The 21,236-nt window shown below is 39.4% G+C and overlaps 1 protein-coding gene across 9 annotated transcripts in view; it reads left to right on the top strand.

Annotated features, from left to right (window-relative positions):
• DMD (dystrophin) overlaps nucleotides 1-21,236 on the top strand; it is a 2,070,581-nt gene that overhangs the window by 1,396,858 nt on the left and 652,487 nt on the right. For all 9 annotated transcript variants that reach the window (XM_034649821.1, XM_034649815.1, XM_034649816.1 and 6 more), the window contains 2 exons: nucleotides 383-484; nucleotides 10,389-10,497. In XM_034649821.1, the coding sequence (XP_034505712.1) occupies nucleotides 383-484; nucleotides 10,389-10,497 (211 nt within the window). The remainder of the gene's footprint in view (nucleotides 1-382; nucleotides 485-10,388; nucleotides 10,498-21,236) is intronic.

Here is a 21,236-nt window from a genome sequence, read left to right as displayed (position 1 = left end):
GTTTGTAAAGTAAAATGAACATAGGATTACTGGGATTATTGAAGCTAACAATAGCATTTATCCATATTAATCATATTCGTAAGTCCTATTTCTCATTGCATGTGAGGTTCATTTTTTTGAAGCACAAAGTTAGTGTCTGTGTTTCTATTTAATAGTATTCGGGTAGAATTCAAGGAGATTTGGGATAAATATTTTCAACTTTACTCTGTTCCACGATGGCCTCTATTTCTTTTCTCTGCTCTAAAGCTACTTTCTTGTGCCCCGATGTACCATGCAGAAATTGATCCGCAATACATGTGGAGTCTCCAAGGGTATATTTAAATTTAGTAATTTTATTGCTAACTGTGAAGTTAATCTGCACTGTATGTGTTCTTTTGCCCAGGAAATTGAAGTAGCAGTTCAAGCTAAACAGCCGGATGTGGAAGGGATTTTGGCTAAAGGGCAGCATTTGTACAAGGAAAAACCAGCCACTCAGCCAGTGAAGGTAATGAAGCAACCTCGAGCAATATCCATTACCTCATAATGGGTTATGCTTCCCCTGTTGTACATTTGCCATTGACGTGGTCTATTTATAATCAATGAAATAACTTGTAAAGAAATATTGTCTATACTGCAATAGCAGAGGCTGAGCTGTCTTTTTGATCAACATATCCTATTTATATATTGTGATCTTAAGGCTATTAACGAGTCATTGCATTAAAGGACTCATTTCTGTCCTGGTGTGCTGCCATCAATACACAAAGTAGTCCCACCTTCAAGGTAGATTAAATTCTTTGAGGCTTTATTGCTTTGCTTGCCAGCCTTGATGCTTTTCACATTGTTTGGCTTAATTCAAATCAAGCTACTGCATCATACTGTCTGTCTCCAACAGCTGTAAAGAATCACAATATGGTCCGTGACCTTTCTTTTCTCTGTGACACTCTTTTCTTATGAAAGACGAAAATCGGCATTCGGGCTATAGTACTTTATTGGGTCAAGAATTTTTAGTGAAATGTCATGTAATTGCTTCTCTCTTTGGTAAAAAGCTGGCCTGGGAGAAAGCTTTCTCCTTCTTTCCTTTCCTCCCGTACATTTTGAAGTCTGGGACACATTTATTCACAGGCTATTACACAAGGAGAGAAATGGAGAGCCAGCTCGGTTTTCGAAAAATAGCTAATCAATGGCTTCCATTTGCAAATGAGAGTACAGTGATAAACAGACGTTTCGTATAGGTTACCTTAGTTTCTCTACCTGACCAAAATTTCAATGGGTCCCATTATGATGGAGGTTCCCGGGAGCGTGGAATGGTGGCTGTTTATTGATCAGTCCTGGTGTCTCTGGCTAACGTTGCAGGCTGAGATTTAGTGAGCCTCGCCCTCACGTTTAAAACTGCTCTAAAACAGTGCAGGTCAATACCTCATTATACAGAACTAGTTTGTCCTTGCAAACAACATTGCCACGACTTAGACTCTGTCTCTAAGGGCAATGCTTATGCTTGGCCCAAGCTTCATTTCTAGAAAAGTGTTTGTTTTTCTTAGAGTTTACAAGGCTCCTTTCTTTAGGTAAATGTAAAGTTTTAGTCTAAACATATAATGTCCAAGCACCGGATGCTAAAAGGCACAGATTTATGTGTAGAAACCGAGACATTTATTCAGGAATACTTTGTCACCATTCCTAATGTCCAAAAGAATAATAATAGTAATTATTATTGTATTTTTATTATAATTATTATTTGCATCCAGTTTCAAGCCTGGTATAATTTTCATGGAGCAACACTGTGTTCGGTATTTAGATTGGATAGCTGGAGAAGGTCCCAAAAGCAGCAAATTTAAGTGTTCCTGCTGATGCTCTGAAGAAAGCCGGTCCCTAAGCAGACACTTTCCTTGGTTAACAGAGGGACTCTGGTAGTAAGCAATGAAACAAACAAATGGACCATTCCAGACGTCTACTCTGTCTACTCTTGTTTGCTTCTCAAAGACTTGATGCAGGGTTTGGCACAATTATTACAGATTACAGATATGCACTGAAATTGTCTTTTACTTCTGTGCCTTTGTTAAAAAAACAACAGAGGGAAAATTCTTAATTGAAAGTCAACGAGAAAATTTTTGTGTTCATTGTCTATAAACAATCCAAGCACTTGATGCTAACTTATCACACCTCCCATTCAAGCCTTCAACTCCTGGGTCACTTGGAGATCAGAGCCATCTGAATGAGCATTTTCTACTTTCTGCCTTCGCATTAGTGATATAAAAGGGGAATTAGCTTTCTGAAATAAAAGGAAAAGCAAAGAGGTGCTAACTTTCCTTCGCATCTGCACTCCTTAAAACCGTTTTGTAGAGTGAGCACTCCCTTTCCTTCTGGTTTCTCTCCTTCCGCATTTCCTTTTAAGTCAGCTCATTTAGGAGAAGTAGAACTTCAGTGAAAACTCATTCCTGTTCTACCATTTATCCCTTGGGTTTGGAGGAGAATCAGCATATTAAGTTGATAGAGGCAGAAGGGCAAGATTGACTTGGGAGAGTGGGGGTGTGGAGAAATAGTTGATTCGCATGCAATTTTTCATATGGACTGTGACCTTGGAAACACCTGAAGATGAGCTGGGGTTTGTGGGAGCCCCACACACTAGAGGCTCAGAAACCACCTCACAGTTCAGAGTATGGAACCCAGCACAGCAAGCTGACAAGCTGTAGGGACTGTTTAAATCGCCACATGGATCAAAAATCTCTTTTTAAAGGTCAAGGGATGATTTTTCTGAAGGGTTATCCATTGCTCTAAAAATACATAAATAAAGCCCCTTTCAATTTTCATTTCATATATCCAAATTTAAAAATTGTGCTACTCCTAACTCCTTTTCTCCTTAACTTCCAGATTTCTCACCCCTTCATAGAAGGAAAAGGGGTATGAGTAGCCTGCAGCTTATTTTCGTGAAAAATGTTTGGTTCTATTTTGGGGGGAAGATTCATTTGGAAATGATAAGTTATGAAGAAGAAAGTGATATTCTTAAAAAAGAAAATGAAAACTCTTCATGGTACACATGTATACATAAGATCTAGTGTTTAAATGGATAATTAGTATGTCCTCCACTTACAGACATTCTAATTGAGGACGTAGCAGAGAATGATTCTGTTTCTTAGGAAACTGACTGTCTATTGGCGCCTCCACATGCTGCATCAGTCTGTCTGTCTGTCCGGCTCCTGTGCTCACCTCCCAAGCTGAGTTCTCTTTGGAAGCTGGCCTCATCCCTATTGCTTTGCTTTTTTTCCCCCTTTTCCTTCACTTCATCACTTTCTCTAGGATTTCTTTAATGTTCAAAATAGTAAATTTTTAGTTTCCTTTTTTGTCATCCCCGACTAACCCACTTCTTCCTTGTTTTCTTTGAGAATTTCCTGGTAAACGTCAAATGTATTGTTACGAGACAGTTCTAATGACATAAACGTAGCACTCGGTCTCTGATGGAAAATTATTGGGAAATTTTTAGAATAATGTGATTGAAGAAAAAAGCATTCTTGTTTTGCTTTCTGTCTCCTTTTTCTCTCCCCCCCACACACTCACACACACACATGCATGCACACATGCACAGTTTTATTTCATTTGATTTGTATATGGTTCCTTCATCTTCAGAAATTGAAGATGGGTCAGATAAATTAGATAAATTGTTAAACATTTTGCTTAAGTTATCCCTTTGGTAATAATATTTTATGATAATGCTGCTGACAGAATCTTTTTTTAGTATATTCCACTTTCCACAGAGTAATTTTGCAGTTTAGAAGCAGCAGTTAACAACTGCCATCAGTAACAACAATACTGACAACCAACAAAAAAAAAAAAAAAGACAGTTGTTATTGGTTTTTAAGGTTTTTTTTTTAACTCTTTTGAACTAAAGCAGTTAGGAAACATTTTCTTCTATTGATACTCATTTTTTTATCTCAACTTACAACACTACTCTTTCTGTTAAAATGTTTTCAATGTGTGTATGTATTTTGGAATACTTATATCATCTTCCATATATCGGAAGTGAGAACATTAATGAAATTTAAAATGTCTTGGTTACTTGCTGAAGTGATGAGATGAAACCAGCTGGTTTGCTTTGCTACCTTTTCAGATTATAAAAACAAAATCTGGTTACCATGAATCTAATGATATATTTTACTAACGTTCTTGAATTCTTTTTAAACGTAACAGAATACGTAAGTTGTTTGGGGCCTTCTGTATTTGGTCAAAGTGTTCCACCCCAACCTTTAACACAAAATAATTGCTGTAGGCAAATGGTCAAGAGGGCAATTATAATCTTCCAGGCATTGTTTCCTCAAGTAGTAGCTGCAGAATGACAGCGTCATTAGTCATTTTCAATTAAAGTCAATCACAACCAGGGATGTTTCATTTTCCCAGCTGTTTTGTTGTTAATTAACTAGATTAAGCTTGTTTTTTTCCAACAAGTTTGTTCTGCTAATAGCAACATCATAACATTTCCAAGAACTTCCTTAGGGTTTATTCGTTTGCCTGATAATTTTTAATACATTACTCACAACGGATGTGTGTCTGAAGATTTTTAGATGGTATAACAGGTTGAATGGTGTCTTATTGGTTAAAATCTTCCCTAATGAAATATTATACTTATAACAATATTTGGCTTTTATACATGCTCTGTCAGGCACATGATCTAGTTATCTGGTGCAATTTTTTTTATGACATCAGAAATCACTAGAGAGATAACAGCCATAAATCTGTCCCCCCGAAATGAATAGGTCCATTTTGACTCATGCATTTGGTGAACACAATTTCCATGTCAGTGCTTATAGAAAAAGTTGGGAGAAGAATTACTGAAAGAAAGTAACAATATTAGAGAGATTTTATAATTTATTAATATATGAGTAGCAGAATTTCGTTTTTTAAAAATATAAGTTAGGTTTACAACTGAGGAAAAGTCTTTGTAAGAGGCTGAATGAATGCCAATTACATATGCTTGAAAATAAGGAGAGCCCCCCTTTCCCATGAGGAAAATACGATTTATAATAGATTTTTGAGCAACTTATGAACATTTAGGAATGAGGATGAGATTGCAAATGTTGAATTATATTTAATTTCTTAATTGAGCAGCATTTCCATATTCTAAATCTTGTGTTACAGAATAACTCACTTTTTAGAAATATTGCTTTTGCTGTATTATATTCTGTGAAACAGGTTCACTCACACTCTTCACATGTATATTCCAGAATTCTAGAGCTCACCATCTTCCAAGTTACTTGCAAAATGGATGGCACCATTTGAATCCCTGTATGATGTCATTAAAGCCGTCCGACCAAAGACTACTAGGAACATACCTATAATCAAAAAGTTAGGATTTTTAGTTTACCGCGGCAAGGGAGAAATCTCTCCAGGGAGACTGTGGGGCATCTCAGTAAGAAGGGGTTAGAAATTGCTGCTTACAGGGTTCAGTTGGCTAGATGATTCTGAAGCGGGATTAGGGAAATGGAAGCCATTTGGATTAGATGCTGTCAACAGAGTCAATGTGGTGATTGGGTATCTTTAATATTAATTTTTCCCTAGAAGGTGAGAGGACTGAAGCAGGGCAGAGCTGTCACTGTTGAAGAAGTGGCAGATGCTTTATATTAGTCCTTTTTGTGGTGGTAGAGTGGCCTCGTCTCTGTATTGTTGAAACATGGCCCTGGGTTGGTGTTGTCTGTGTGCAGTTTATTTTCTGTGACTGTTCTTTATGTTCAATCAGGGCCATCACACCTAGCTAGCTGCCAATTACCAAAAGGGCCATTTCTTACTTCCTCACTGGAATTTTTACCTCCAAGCTCACTGCCCATTCACAAGCTATTAGGAGAGAGAATCTTTTCATTTTTCTTAAATATGTATTATTTATCAGCCCATCAGAGTCACATATTATTTTGCCTTTTTTAACTGTCTATAAAAGATTTGTTTACAATGGCCTTCACCGCTGGTAAGTGTGAGGTTATACCCCAGTAATAGTTGCCAATGGTTTACCAACCTTCTTCACCTTTAAAAAAAAAAAAACTATTATTAACCAATTCTGTCTGATGACTTCTATAAGCATCCCAGATTCCCATCTCCTGAGGTTATTGCAAGCTACTGTGCAGATTTTTTTATTCACAGTGGACAGAAAAGACATTATGAGGACTCTAATAATATGAGTCGACTCTTTTCTGAGGAAATACTTGGAGGGAAAGTCTCAGTTGAGGCTTACTCAGTAGCTCATGCTGGAACTGGGCAAGCATTTAGAGATTTGAATTTCACCCCTGGCCCTCAGTTGTATTAATTGTATTAATAAAGAAAGACATAGAGACATAGATGTCTCAGTTACAACATTCACAAGCATGTCTGTGTACATAGAGCTGTGGGTGGGTTCAGTTATTTATGTAGCTGATATTAATTTCTTTCCAGATATTGACACAGGAGACACATGTAAGATTTTTAAATTTGGAAAATCCCAAACTCACATGAAGTTTAAAACTCTATTCCATTTTAAATTTAAAAAGGAAAGCCCTACTCAGAAATAATTTGTTTCTTACGATTAATTTCTGCTCTTGATAGAGAATAAATTTCACATTGTTTGAGATAATTGTCTTAACATTTAATGATTATGTCCAAGCAACTTATATACCATGGACCATAGTGCTCAGTTGCAAAAGTCCCCTCTAATGAAACTCAGTTTATCATTTTTAAAAAATGCTCTCCAAGTTTCTCCCCCTGGGTAAAATAGGAATCTCCTATGATTGTTGATTTTTGAGGGGCTCTTGTGGAGAAAGCCTGTGGTCAGCAAGTTACTTAGTATATTCAGATTTTTCAAATTCTGGAACTCTAACCCAAGAATGGGACTTGATCATTATTATCCCACTCATTTTATATTTAAAGATGTTGAAATTCAGACATATATTTCATTCCCTTAAATCTGGCTAAGGAGTATTAACATGATGAAGAAAGCATTACCTTCTATAGATTTGTATTGAGCCCTGCTTCAAGTTCGTTATATGAGGAATGTCGCATTAGTTGCTGCAACCAAACGTGCTTTCCTACCTGAAAGGAGTTAATAGCAAAGATGGAAGAGGAGAAAATTTGGGCACTTGCCAGAGTACCAAAAAGCAAAACCAAACCAGACCAACAAACAAAACTTCTGTAATAAATAGATCATCAAATTCAACTCTAAAATATGTGTGAGACTTGAAGAAGTTGCGAGAATGTTTTTGTCACCAGCTGAATCAAAATCTATTGCTAATCGTTACGAAAGTTTGGGGAATATACAATTCTAAGCTTACCGCATTTTTGACACTGAACAGTGTCCTCAGATGTTTGTGGTACATCAGGGACACGCCTTCATTTTTTTAAATTTCTGCATTTGAAATTATAGTAACACACCCATCTGAAAGTAACAGCGGGCAAGATAACATTCAAATAAATGAATAGACTGTTCCAAATATATATATTAATAAAAGGGAACTGAATATATAAACATGTTATTTCTAGAATAACCAAAACCTTGTCCTTTACACATTGAAATATTTTTAATATTTTAATGAAAATTTTTGTTGACCATCTTCTGTTTTGCTTCATTAAGTAGTGCATAATAACTAACCAACAATTTTATAGTACTTTGCAGTTCACGGAGTTCTTTTCTCATAAAATATCTCATTTAGTTTCTCCAACAGAGCTATGAGTTAGGTGGTGGTATTATATCCACGTTTCAAGGATGATAAATCTGAGTGACCTATCTGATTTGCCAACTATCACATAAGCTGTAGCAATGAGTTAAGACTGAAATCCGGGACTTCTAATTCTAAAGCACAATGGAATTGAAGCTTGCGTTTATTTTCAGGGGAATCGTTACCAATATCAGTTACCGTTCTGTTTTGTTATACACTGATGTACATGGAATATGAAGTTTAATCCAGGTCACTTTTTATTCAGTTGAGAGCCAGATGAAGTAGTTAATTTGCTCTTAGAAGCCAGACTGTAAGATAAATACATATCTTTAAATATTAGAAGCAAACTCAATGCAGTGAGATGCTTACACCGTGAGAAGAAAGTTGAACCTAAGGCAACTATTGGAACAGAAAGCTCCCATCTCTCCTTGGCCACTCTGGAGCCATATGCCCATTGAGTGAAAGAGTGGGCAGATCCCAGCAGTATTGGAATCAATCTGTAATCTCTCAATCTCTTTCTCTCAGCACATGTAGGTGACTTCCTATAAGTTAAATGATGTATGATGAGATCTCACCATATGTTGCCCTGCTAGCACTTCCAGAAATGACCAAGTCCTCTACATTTTCTCAATATCTGCTTTTTTGTTTATTATCTCCTCTCTATTATCTGTTGCTACTTCTTGTTATCAGCATGGTTATTCGTAATATTCTGTCCTTGTGAAGTCACTGCAACTTTGCAAGGGAATCAGGAGACCAAAACTGTATTAATTCATTAGCTTTTTATAATATTCTCAGCGTTTAGCTCTGAGGTCAGAGTGGAAAAATATCTTCCACATGATATGACTTCCAATGGTGGTATTCCTCACTGATCAGAGGTATTGTTTGTTTCCTTTTGGATTCAAGGCTTATGTTTCAATAAATAAAGAGTTATATTCATTGATGTGATAATAAATGTTTCACAACATGCACTGTGGATTAAAAAAATAAATAAAAGCCCTGGTTTGCTGTCATTTCAGACACAATAGACATCAGGAACCTCAAGAGCGTAGATGATATAAATTAGGAAGTGATGAATTTTTAGTATTTGTTTTAGGACTTATTCCCTTGGCAGCTTTCCTTAAATGGGATTTCTTTTCTTTTTTTTTTAAGATTTTATTTATTTATTCGACAGAGATAGAGACAGCCAGCGAGAGAGGGAACACAAGCAGGGGGAGAGGGAGAGGAGGAAGCAGGCTCACAGCAGAGGAGCCTGACGTGGGACTCGATCCCATAATGCTGGGATCAAGCCCTGAGCCAAAGGCAGACGCTTAACCGCTGTGCCACCCAGGCGCCCCCTTAAATGGGATTTCTTAAGAGAATTAAGTGCTACAGAAAATGACTTAAGGACCTATTTTCATATTTCTTTCAAGGATGATGCGTATCTAGTCCATTGTCAATGCTTAGCTAACTCATTAGGTATAATGAGCATCTTAGGCTTTGGTTCTGGACAATCAGCCTCAGCATCAACTAGAAAATTGTTAGAAGTGCAAGTTCTTGGGTCCCACCCAAGACCTACTGACTCTAGAACTGTGTGGCTGGGACCCAGCTATCAGTCGTTTCACCAGAATCCAGGTGGCTCTGATGATCCCAAAGTATGAGAACTGCTGCTCCAGGGCATTGGGATTAATTCTTCTCCCCAAACCATTGAAAAGGTTTTCCCTAGGACCTCAGACTCCTTTGCTTCCAGCCAGTGGAAAGGGTAGAGAAGCCTCACACATTCTTTAAAAGCCTCGGCCCAGACTTGACATATATTATTTCTGTTCACAGTCTACTGGCAATAAGTAACCATAATGCTAATGACTGGTGTACTGGAGTCACCTCGTATCTGCTCATGAGGGTCTTTCGTCAAATTTTCAGGCATTTTGAGAGCCACTTGACATCTTGGTAAAGTAAAACTGGCTACGGTGGGAGTATTGACATGACAGAAATTGGCAAACATGAAAATTAGGATTTTTTTTTCCCAGAGAGTTGTTAAATATTTACCAGCACCCTACTGGTCACATACAGGCTTGGTGACTCCACAGGGAGCCCTGCAGCTGAAATGACACTTCAGAATTGTCCTACTCTGAGCAAAATGGGCCGAGCCTTTATACCCTCACCTTTATTGGTCATTGAATGAGGGCTGCCTTGGTAAGGGCATGCGCTTGCCCATGGCAGCTCTCTGCAGCTGAGATTGTCCCTGAAGGACCACTGCCATCTTTTCCACCATTTGGAACAAGAGTCCTTCCTTGAAGTGAACTCTGAGTGCCGTGTCCCCATGTGTACTCCAACCTCTCCCTTCAAGAGGTTCTAATATAATTGATCTGGGGTGGGCCAGGACATTATGATATTTCTTAATATTCTCTGGAAAATTCTTCTATGCAGCCACACTTGGTACTGTTCAAGAGGGTCAAGACAGTTGCTGAGATGACAGTGTTTTTTGTTTGTGTTTGTTTTCCGTTCGTTAAGGTTTGCACTGCACTTCCTTTAAATGAAATTGTGTCTGGAGCAAGAGTCTGAATGCAGGACACAATTAATAAATATTTGTAGGGTGGTTGGCTAAAATAATTGTAATACCTTTGAAAGGACATCTACATAGAAAAATTAATTTAGAAGTAAAATACAATAGAAATACAATAATGTTTTCACAAAATGAATTAATAACAATGTGAATTAAGTTATCTTTAAGATGTTAATCAAATACATAACATGTATGCTTTTCTATTAAAGAGAAAGCTGGAAGATCTGAGCTCTGATTGGAAGGCGGTAACCCACTTACTTCAAGAGCTGAGGGCAAAGCAGCCCGGCCCGGCTCCTGGACTGACCCCTGTCGGAGCCCGTAAGTATGCCGAATCATATGCTCTTTGGCTGCAGCCGTTTGTTCAAAAGCACAACAGTGAGGTGATTTCTGGATATAAGGGGAAATCTGCTGCAATTATGAAAATAGGAATAAGCTTTTGTGTTATTTACTATGCAAAATGCCGTAGAGTAGGTGCCTTGGAAATATACTCTGATTCAGAGTGTGGGATGACAAAAGTATATTGGGGTATGTTCTCTGGAACTACATCTATGACAAAGAAAGGTACAAGAGAGTAGACGGTGGAAGAGGCTGAAAGGCCATTTGACTGTAATAGAGGCCTCAGCCACTTCCACGGGAGCCCGAGAGCTGGGCTGGCTCCGAAGGCTGTCCAGAATGGCAAGGAGAAGGATGGCCTTTATATTCCTGAATCAGCCAGTCATTGCCCAGCTTTGGGCTGCCTAGCGGGGTGAAAGGGAGACCTTAAAAGAGTTTTTCTGGGGCCAAAGGTAATTCCTAGTAAGAAATACCAGCAACAACTGATACTTCCAGCAGCAGGGATGGGTATGTTGTTCCTGAAGAGGGATCAGGGTGAGGTACCTGAGTACCAACTAACACTAGGTACATGACGATTCCGTCGCAATGAATCCTCTGTCATTTGGACAGTATTCTTCAAATACGCCATTAAAAATCACTGAAACTACAGAAAGGCACATGGTCTCCCTGGCACCCCTCCCACCACCGTCCCTTCGGAAAACAACTTCAAGAGCTCTTCCATGTTTGGTTCAGGAAAAAAGAAAAATAGACCATGACTACCACAAGCAGACTTGGGAAGAAATGTTTCTTCAGTTAGCCCTAGCTTTGATTTTTGTTTTTTCTGAATATTTTCAGTTTATTTTACTTCAGTTTTTATTCATTTGTTAATGGAAGGTATGCATAAAATCTCCGTGGCAGTGTTAATGCTGGCTTTGGATCTCAGGGGAAAGGAGCCAGAAAACTTGGCTGCGCCAGTTCTAGAATTAGGCAGAACAAAAAACATCTTGGGGGTGGGGAGGTGGTTTGTTTTTTTGCCTTGTCTGTTTTTCAAAGATCAAATGATTGAAGACTTAAAACATGGTGACTGGTTCTTCAAATAAAGTTGATTTTTATTTGATATCAAGTAGAAGTACACCACACTGGCAATATCACAACCAGGGTAGCACAATGATAATTCAGTAGAAGGCATAAATATCGTTTGGGTTAAAAGAGGTTATAGAATCTAGGGACAGTGTGTCTCATGTGCCCCCTGGGGTTTCTGAGCACACCTCCGAGTTCCATTTCATGACATTGGAAACTTGGAAAAGATGTGCAAGCATTCTTATTTTGTTTTACTTTTGTTTTGTTTTGTTTTGTCAATCTGGGACACTAAAGTTGCTATGTCAGAGTTTATATTCAAGTAATTATATCAGGTTTATTTCTTTTTATGACCTATAATTTTTGGTTCCCTCAGCACATATGCATAGCTTGTTCCTATATAATCATTTATTGGTATTTGTTCTCTAGCTTGCTCTGGTATGTTCAGCCTCACTCTGTAACTCTGTAAAAAGATTGGACTCCAATGATTTGTTTATAAGTTTGTTTAACTCTGAACGTAATTATGGGTTTATGCTCCTACTTAAGCCACTTTACACATGGTAGGAAGCTTGCAAAACAAGGGCACAGAAATCTATTTAACCTATAAAGGACCTAAATGTAACAATAATGTTTGTAATGGAAAAAGCATTCCAAATTCTAGTTTGAATTTCCAACAACATAGGTAATTTATTCACTTGATAAGTATTTATTGAGTAATTTTTGTGTATTGGGCATCATACTAGGTGCCAAGGATAATAAGTCAAATAAGGTAGTCTCTCCATTCATGAAACATGTACCCTGATTGGAAGAGAAAAATAATGAGCTAATAAAGAAGAAAATAGATATGATCTCAATATTGTCAGGTGTTCCCGAGTGTAGTCTACAGATTGATGTCAAATGGGTGCTTGTTAGAAATGCAGACTCTCAGGCCCTACCGCAGACCCAGTGAAACAGAATCTGCATTTTCATAGGCTCCTTGGGTGATTCAGGTGTGCACAGTGAAATGTGAGAAATGTAGTTAAGGAGAACAAGAGACCAGGGTAGGAAAGAAAAGGAGTGGGAATGAAGGCATGATGGTCTGTAGTTCAGTCAGGAAAGCTTTTCTACTAAGAACATTTGAGAACATCAGGAAGCTGATGGAAGTGAGGAGGTAGCATGCATTTATCTGGGGAAACTATTCTAGTAGGCACAGAGAAGAGCGAGAGCAAAGGCCTTGTAGTAGAGGAAGATGGGGGAATATCAAAAAGACCAGGGATACCAGAGCAAAGGGTGAGGGGACACGTGGCCAAAGCAGTGGGTGACAGCATCTTTCCCAACTCCTGCCCTACTTCCTTGTCCCCCACCCGAGTCTCACCTCCCCCTACTCCCTCCACTCTTGCTGCCAGTAGGGAGAGTCGGGAATGCCCTCAAGCTCCAAGCCACTGCGGAGAGCTGGCAGAGTTGGGATCAGAGCTGGAGAAGAACTGAGGGAGAGAGGAATTTTCTCAAAAGCAGGGGCTTTTCATCCCCTGTAGCAAACTGACGCAAAGCTGGGCGTAAAGCAAAACTGTGAAATGCACAGTTGAATGAAAAGCATCAGTAAGGAGGCTGGTAGATGCAGAGCTGCTTTTACTCAAATAGAACATTCTCAGAATTAAGAATTGTTTATATTCCTGACTTCCAGAAAGTTAATCGGGAATAAATACAATATAAAAAAGGAGAATCTAATTTGTAGGATGCATCATATATATGCTTATTATCTCATGGACTATGTTGTAATATGATATATTTATAGAATTTATCATAGCAAGTTTTCTCCATTGCACTCCTGTTGTGCTACTTGCTTTTCCATATATGCCTTCATCCTCAAAATAATTGCAAAATACATAAATGCAAAATTTTTATAAGGTGAGTATCCCAAGGCTTGAAGAGGAAAATAGCTGGATTAAGACCACACAGCTGGAAAGAAACAGAGCCAGGATTCCAATCCAAGTATTTCAGGCTCCAAGGCCTGGGTTGTGTTTTGTTTTGTTTTGTTTTTTGCTGTGCCTTGCACTATCTCTCTGTCCAAGAAGCTAATGGAAATTCTAGATATGGAAGCAGCTAGCCAGTAGTTAATGTTATTTAACTCAATCTTGGATGTATGAGGAATAAAAGTGAGATATGCTGCTATGTTTTCTTCTACTTAAGGAGTAGAAGAAATCAATTTATTCTGTTTGAATTTCTTAGAATTATAGAACTCTGAACCTGGAATCATCATTGTAATTTTCATCTGGCTGAATATTTTTTATTTGTGTGGAAACTGAGGCCCTAAGGGCTTTTTAAAAAATACTAAACTAAGTTCCCTTATGGCTGCCTACTTAAATTATATAATATGATAAGGTGATCCTGCCTGAGCCATATAAATTGTTTCAATTTATAAGATAAATAAGCATGCTGGGGGGAAAAAAAACTTTTTACAGTCACTGTTGCTTGGATACCTGAGTGTATCAGTTACCTATCTCTAAATAAAAACACCACAAATGTAATGGCCTAATACAGGAGGTATTTACCTGCTCATGATTCTGTGGGTCTGCAGTTGGGGCTGTGATAAGCTGGATGGTGAGTCTGAAGGTCTTGCTAGGGGTCGTTCATGTGCATGCAGTTCTCTGGCACCTCAACAGAAGCTGGATGGTCGAAAATGGACTCACTCAAATATCCGATAGTCAGGGGGCACCTGGGTGGCTCAGTGGGTGAAGCAGTTGCCTTCGGCTNCGGCTCGGGTCAGGTCCCGGGGGTCCCGGGGGGGGGGTCCTGGAATGGATCCACGTGTCGGGCTCCCTGCTCAGTGGAGAGTCTGCTTCTCCCTTTCCTTCTCTCTCTTCCCCCTGCTTGTGCTCACTCTCTCTCACTCTCAAATAATATATAAAATCTTCGAAAACTGTATCTGCTACCTGGCTGTTGGCTGGAGAACCTGGGTTCTTCACAAGGCCTCTCCTCCTCCAGTAGGCTGGACCGGGCTTTCATTATGTGGCATCCTCAGTACAGCATTTCAAGAGGGTGAGAGTGGGAGCCACCAGATTTCTTGACACCTAGACTCTGGAATTCATACAACATTACTTTTGCTCTGTTCTATTGGCAGAGCAAGTTGTAAGGCCAGCCTGGACTCGGGGAGTGGAGAGATATACCATGTCTTGAAAGAAGAGTTGCCGTGTCATTGCAAAGAGGCTATATACGTGGACAGGAGACATTATTGGGGCCCTCTTTTCACACAAATTACATTGGGGAAGAAGGGGGGAAAGCCAAGATAAGAGCATTGGTCTGTATCCATTGTTCTATGCCAATGGTTCTTGAGATTTACCTTCATGAAAATCAACCACTTCTCATTAAAACACACATTGTTAGGCTTCAACCCCAGTGTTACTGAGTCAGGAGATCTGGGGTGAGGCCTGAGAGCTTGCATCTCTCAGAAGTCCCCAGGTGGTGCTACTGCTACTGGTCCTGGGACTGCACCTGCAGAACTACTACCATGGGCCTGAGTGGTGACAGGAAGGAGTTCGTCCCTACTCCTGCGTGCAATGTGGAGTGACATTTGAGTGAGATCCAGCACTGTGGATGCCAGAGGGAACCCCATGATATTTCAGCACCACCACTTCTCTCCCCACCCCCAAGAACTCTGTAGCTTGAAAGTTCAAGAAGATGGACAAAGCACTGAGCCCAGGCAGTATTGGCCGAGCCTAGCAGCTCAGAAATCTGGGGGGAGAATAGCCACACTTATACAGAGCTCCCCTAGAGATTCTCAGGAACATTTAGGTAGACAGGACTTCATATGGGACTGAAGGACTGCATGGCAGATGGAGGCAAAGAGCCAGCAAATCTGGTGGTAAATGTCAATGCGAATCCTTTCTTATCTGCAAGCTGCTGGGGCTGGGAACGTTCACATTCCACAATACCCGATTTAGCTGTTTCGAAATAAATTGCATATAGAACATACTAATGTGAAAACTCCAAATCAGGATATTGGAGTTCTTCAAATGTCCCAGGGTAATAACTATGAAATGATTGACCATTGGATATATAGACACATAGAAGTGCCCGTTAATAGAGGTTTCTAGTTGATTAAACACTGGTAAAACCATCCCTTCCTGTAATTAATTTTGGAGAGAGGAAGTCTCCAGTGTAATCAAGAAAGTGCTGCATTAGAGGTCAAGAAGCCTAAATTCTAATCTCACTTGTGCTACCAACTTTTTGTAAAGAGCCACATAGTAAATATTTTCAGCTTTGTGGGTCATGTGGTCAACTTTGTCATTGTATATTCAAAGCAGCTATACAATAGACAATACATAAACAAACAGACATGACTGTGGTCCATTAACACTTTATTTACAGAAACCCGAAGGGGGCAGGTGGGTCCAATTTAGCTTGCTCTTATCCCCTCAGCACTAGTCCTTCCTATAAACCTCAAGGCTTCTGAATTCAAGTACCTGTGACTCTGCGTAGGCACTCTGTTCCACAGGAGCAGCTCACCCACTTGCAGAGCAGGTTACAATTGCTGGGGAGAAAACATTCCTGGAACAGCATTCAACCACTCATGGACAAGAGGGGATGAATAAATACCTCGTCCTCACTTCTTAGATAGGACCACTCCGAAGCATGATCCAAACCACACGTCTCCAGTGGGTTGACCCACAGTTGCCACAGCGATAACCTGTTCATGAACATGCCTTGTATAGACTTTCTTCCCATCCCTATTCATTTCTTTACTCTTCCAGCACAGCTTTCTGGTATCGTCTACCAGTGAAACTACTTGTACTCAAGTCCCTGTCTTACGATCTACTCCAGAAGAAACTAAATTAGTACAGCAGATTTTAGAATGAGTGCCAATATTATACTTTTGAATGAATTGTGTTGTGATTTCCATTTTGCAGATGAGAAAATCAAGGATCAGAAAGATTAAATAATTTCTCCAAAGCTATAAAGCTAGTAAGTGTCAGAGTGGGAATTCAAAGTTAGGTCTCTGTGATTCCAAAGCCGATGCTATTAATCAGAACACTGTATCTCAAGCAGTGATTCATTTATCTTCATTCAAATTTTTGAAGGCTATATTTAAATATCAAATACTCACATAGAAGGTTATTTATACATTTATTATTTGAACTTCACTTGCCTCTTTAGCATGGAATTAAAGCATTCCAAAGCTACTTCAATAATACTTTAAATATCTAGGCCGTTCGATAAAAGCATGAGGTTAATTGGAGCCTGAGTGTAATCTTGGCATACTGCTGTTTATTTGTTTAATTTAAATTGTGGTAAAATAATTTATTATGAAAATGCCCTTTATTTATCTGCAATGATCATGTCTAAGGAAAGAAGGAAACTGTTGACTCTCACATTCTTACGCTCCCTTTGGGTCCCCATCATTCTCAAAAGCACAAGGAGGAGGGGCGCCTATCTGGCTCAGTTGGTAGAGCATGCGACTCTTGATCTCAGGGTCATAAGTTCAAGCCCCACCTCGAGGGTAGAGTTTACCTAAAATAAGCCAAAACCACACAAGGAGGTGTGCCACCCCTCTCCTTTCCTGGCTTCCCTGTTTCCCCACTGTTGACTCTGTTTCTGCTGTACCTTTAGGTTAAGTCACATCAGTTCCAGTGGATCCAAGGCTTTCTCTGCCTCATTAATTTATGATTACTCTACTGAAAACACCTAGATACATATATACAGTTATCTGCTTTATAATTAAAACCTTTAAACCTTAAAAACTTTCTCAAAGTCTAATACACCAGGATTAAGATTTTGTACCAAAAATGTGAAGCCCCCTAATCAATTATAATAACAGTATAAGAAATGAATTTTAGACCCTCCTCAAGATAATTCAAATCTCTGAGCAATTACAGAGGCCCTCCAACTCTTGGCAGCAATTAATTAATCAATTAAATCATATTTGTATGCATCAGTGAGATATGGGAGGGGAGGGTACTTGAAATAAAATGAGATGCGTCACACTATACAAGGGGAGGTGACAGCAGGAAACTCTGCTGGGGAGGCCCTAGTATTGCTCACACTGATCTGAAGGAAGTCTTTCTAATGTAAGCAAGCTGGAGTCCCTGGTCTCCGGCCAGGTTCTTCAACACTGTTCCCTAGTTAACAGGGTGGATACAATAGTGCTTTTAATATGCAAAATGGTGATAGAGTGTAAAAACTAGAGTATTTAGATGTTAATTAGACATTTTGCGATGATGAAGTTCCCTTTCTTCTCCCTCTCTTAACCTTTTGGCAGTTTTATTGCTTGGTTACCATCTCTGGTTGGGGCCAAGCTTTGAGGTCTAAACTGGCAAAGGAAGAGAAGTTCTAATCCATCACTTGCAATGCTTGTTGGAAGCATTCCTGGAAGTTTCAGTGTGGGGGGGGGAGGAGAGAAGGAGAATAACATCAATGGTTAAATAAAGTATTCTGATCATAAGAGATTTTTCATTTATGCATATATCCTGCATTTTAATAGAAATAAAGTGTCCATTTCAGTAAAATTACCTTAGTGTTCTTATATCATTTAACTCCTTCCAAAAAAGGACCTTTGCTGGAAAATCACTACAGAATATATGGTATTGTTGAATTTCTTCTCAAGCTATTATCAAGTGGAAATTACAATTATTTAAACATAGTCATGAGAGCAGGCATCCCACAGCCCACAAAGGAAGGACTTCTCCATTTATTCCTAATATTTTCTAAAATTTGTTCTGAATCAATTTCAAATTGAATATAACTTTATCCTCAAAGAAAGAGGATTCCCAAAGGAAATTGTAGCAGTTTGCACTTAAATTGTAGATTCTAAGATTGTGATCTGAAAGGTCTTTGAGAGGTCGTTCATTCTTCTCCACTGTTTTCCGGAAAGGCTCTCTCTTAGAAGCAGTCTTAAGGTTAACGGCTTACTCTCTTCTTAAAAAATTAAGAGTAGGTGGAGTTCCACCACTGCTGTTACACTCAAGACCATCTTTCAACTGCTTAACCCAAGTTCCAGTTACTGTCTAAATCATTTTTTTGAGTAGAAAAAAACAATGCTGCTCACTTTATTAGACATTCTTCAAAGTCTGTTACTTAATCTCCCTCCAAACTTTGGCTTTTTTGCATAAGTCAGGTGAGTGCCCATGGCCTGTCAACAAAAAAGCTGTTTCTTAAATATTTAAATATCTCTGTGGCCCCCCTTCTACTCCCCCCAAGTATGTTTCCATATTGTTTTTCTGTTATAGGCTTCAGCATTCGACCATATTCCATAATGACTGGTCTATTCATCACTCAGCCAGATCACAAAGTACCTTTTCCAACCTTTATATGATGATATCATTCTGCCTGCTGTAATGTTACTTCTAGCTCATAATAAATTTGGCCACTAGTTGAGGACCTGGTATTTTTCTGCCACTTTACCCTAGCCAGTCATGTCCTTCTGTACTGGAACATCCAAAAAGTTTTCCCTTGCAATATAAAGTATCTTTAAACTGACTCACGTGATTTAGACATGATCATGTTTTCCCCATCCCAGAACTAGTCTACCTCAACCACACATTCTCCTCCCGGTACTAGCAGATCTCTCTCCTCTCATTCACAGCCACTATTGTAGGAAGAGTTCTCTTCATTCCTGGGTCTAGTTCTTCCCCTCACTGCAGCCTTGCTGTATGCTTCCTTCAGGCCACCGAAAATGCTTCGAAACATATATATGATGCATCCTATGTGTCTCCTCTTACCTCCCTGGCTACTCTTTTTCTGCTTCTTGGCTGGCTCAACCTTCTCTGTGTGGCTTTGAAATGTTTAAAGTAATGCAGGCTTCCTTTTTTACATTCTTTAATCTCTTGGATAATCTCATTCACTTGCATGGTTACAATTACCAACTATATGTTGAAGTTTCTCACATTCTTACTTGAAATCTACACCTCTCTTTTGAGTTCTGAGTTTGCACACTAATTCAGAAGTATAGCAGTGGAAAAATAGACAAATATCTGTATCATCATGGAGCTAATGTTTCTGTGTTGATAGACAATAAAGAAAATAGATACAACATGTTCAAATGTTCTTGTTTTTTAAGATTTTATTTGAGAGAGAGAATGAGGGAGAGAGAGAGAGAGAGCAGGGGGGAGGGGCAGAGGGAGAGGGAGAAGCAGACTCCCTGCTGAGCAGGGAGCCTGACTCTGGGCTTCATCCTGGCACTCCAGGATCTTGACCTGAGATGAAGACAGGCATTTAACTGACCGAGCCACCCAGGTGCCCCAACATGTTCACGTGTTCTGAAGTGATAACTGCAATGGCAAAGAAAGCAGGGAAGAGTGTAAGGAGTGTGGGTATGGAGTACGAGGGTGAGGCTAATAGAGACACCTTCGCTGAAAATTCAGATAGAATTTAGGTGAAGGCTTGAATGTGGTCAGAATGTGAGCCATGTGGATTTCTGGGGGAAGTACATTCTAGGCTGCAGCATTCCAGGGATGGCGTCCTAACAAATGCCCTGAGAGGGCAGCATGACTAATATCAGAAGAACAACCAGTGTGGCTGGAGCACAGTGAGTGAAGAGGATAGCAGTTATGAGATAAGGTCAGATGAGGCGAGTTTTAAAGGCCCTTGGGATGACTTTTACTTTTACTTCGTGTAAGACAAAGAACCAGTAGAAGCTTTTGAGCCCACCAATGAGATCATCTGACATAAGTTTTGGCAAAAATTTTCTGGGTGCGTTAAGAATAAACTGTAAGGAGAAGATCAGTGGAGAAGCAAGAGAGGACCAGTTAGGATACTAATAGAATAACTTAGGTGAGAAATTGTGACAATTTGTCCAGAGTAGGGGCAATGGAAGTGATGAGAGTTGGACAGGTTCTGTATGTGTCTAAAAGCTAGAGCCAGCAGGATTGGTTGACAAATTTGATAAGAGGAATGAGAAAATTGTAAGAATGGTGTTGTCATTTAACAAGTAAGGGGAGATGGTAGGAGGTACAGAGTGGTGGGAAGCAATATAAAAAAAACCCCTCTTTGTACAAATTAAGTTACATATGCCTACTAGTTGTCGAAATGTAGATGTAGAATAGGTAGAAGGATATATGCCCTGGAGGTTAGGAGAAAGATCCAGTCGAGAGATATAAATATGCAATTTTTAGCATATAGCTGAGCCATGATGTTGTGCTAGTGAAAGCCTAGGGGTGAATGCGGATAGAAAAGAGAGGACCTGCAAAGACAGCCCTGGAGGACCCTAATGGTAAGAGGCTACGGATACAGTAATGAGTAGTCATTGAAATAGGGGGAAAACCAGGACAGAAACCTAGAAGCTAAGTGAAGGAAGTGAATTCAAGAGAAGGACTTGATAAATCATGTCACACGTTGCCTGTAAGTCTAGTAAGATAATGCCTGAGAACCAGCCTTGGATTTAGAAAACTTGGATGGAGTGGTAGAGGAGTGCAGTACTGACTAGTGAATTCAAGAGAACCCATATATCCAACAACTCGCTCACCATCCATACTTGATCATCTTTCCGACTCTTCAACTCTACCGTGTCCAAAATTGAACGAGTGAATTTACTCTCCCATCTGCTTTTCTTGTATTGCTATCTCAGGAAATGGCAACACCATCCACTCAAGCCAGTACCAGTAAGCGATCATAAATAGATACCTTTTTCTCCTTCAGTTTTCTTATCCAATCGACCATCAAGTCCTACTAATGTCACTTAAATATCTTCCAAATTA

Source organism: Ailuropoda melanoleuca, chromosome X (assembly GCF_002007445.2).
Source record: "Ailuropoda melanoleuca isolate Jingjing chromosome X, ASM200744v2, whole genome shotgun sequence".
Taxonomy (NCBI): Eukaryota; Metazoa; Chordata; class Mammalia; order Carnivora; family Ursidae; genus Ailuropoda; species Ailuropoda melanoleuca.
Note: the sequence above shows the minus strand (reverse complement) of the source record. Positions and strands in the feature narration are given on the sequence as shown.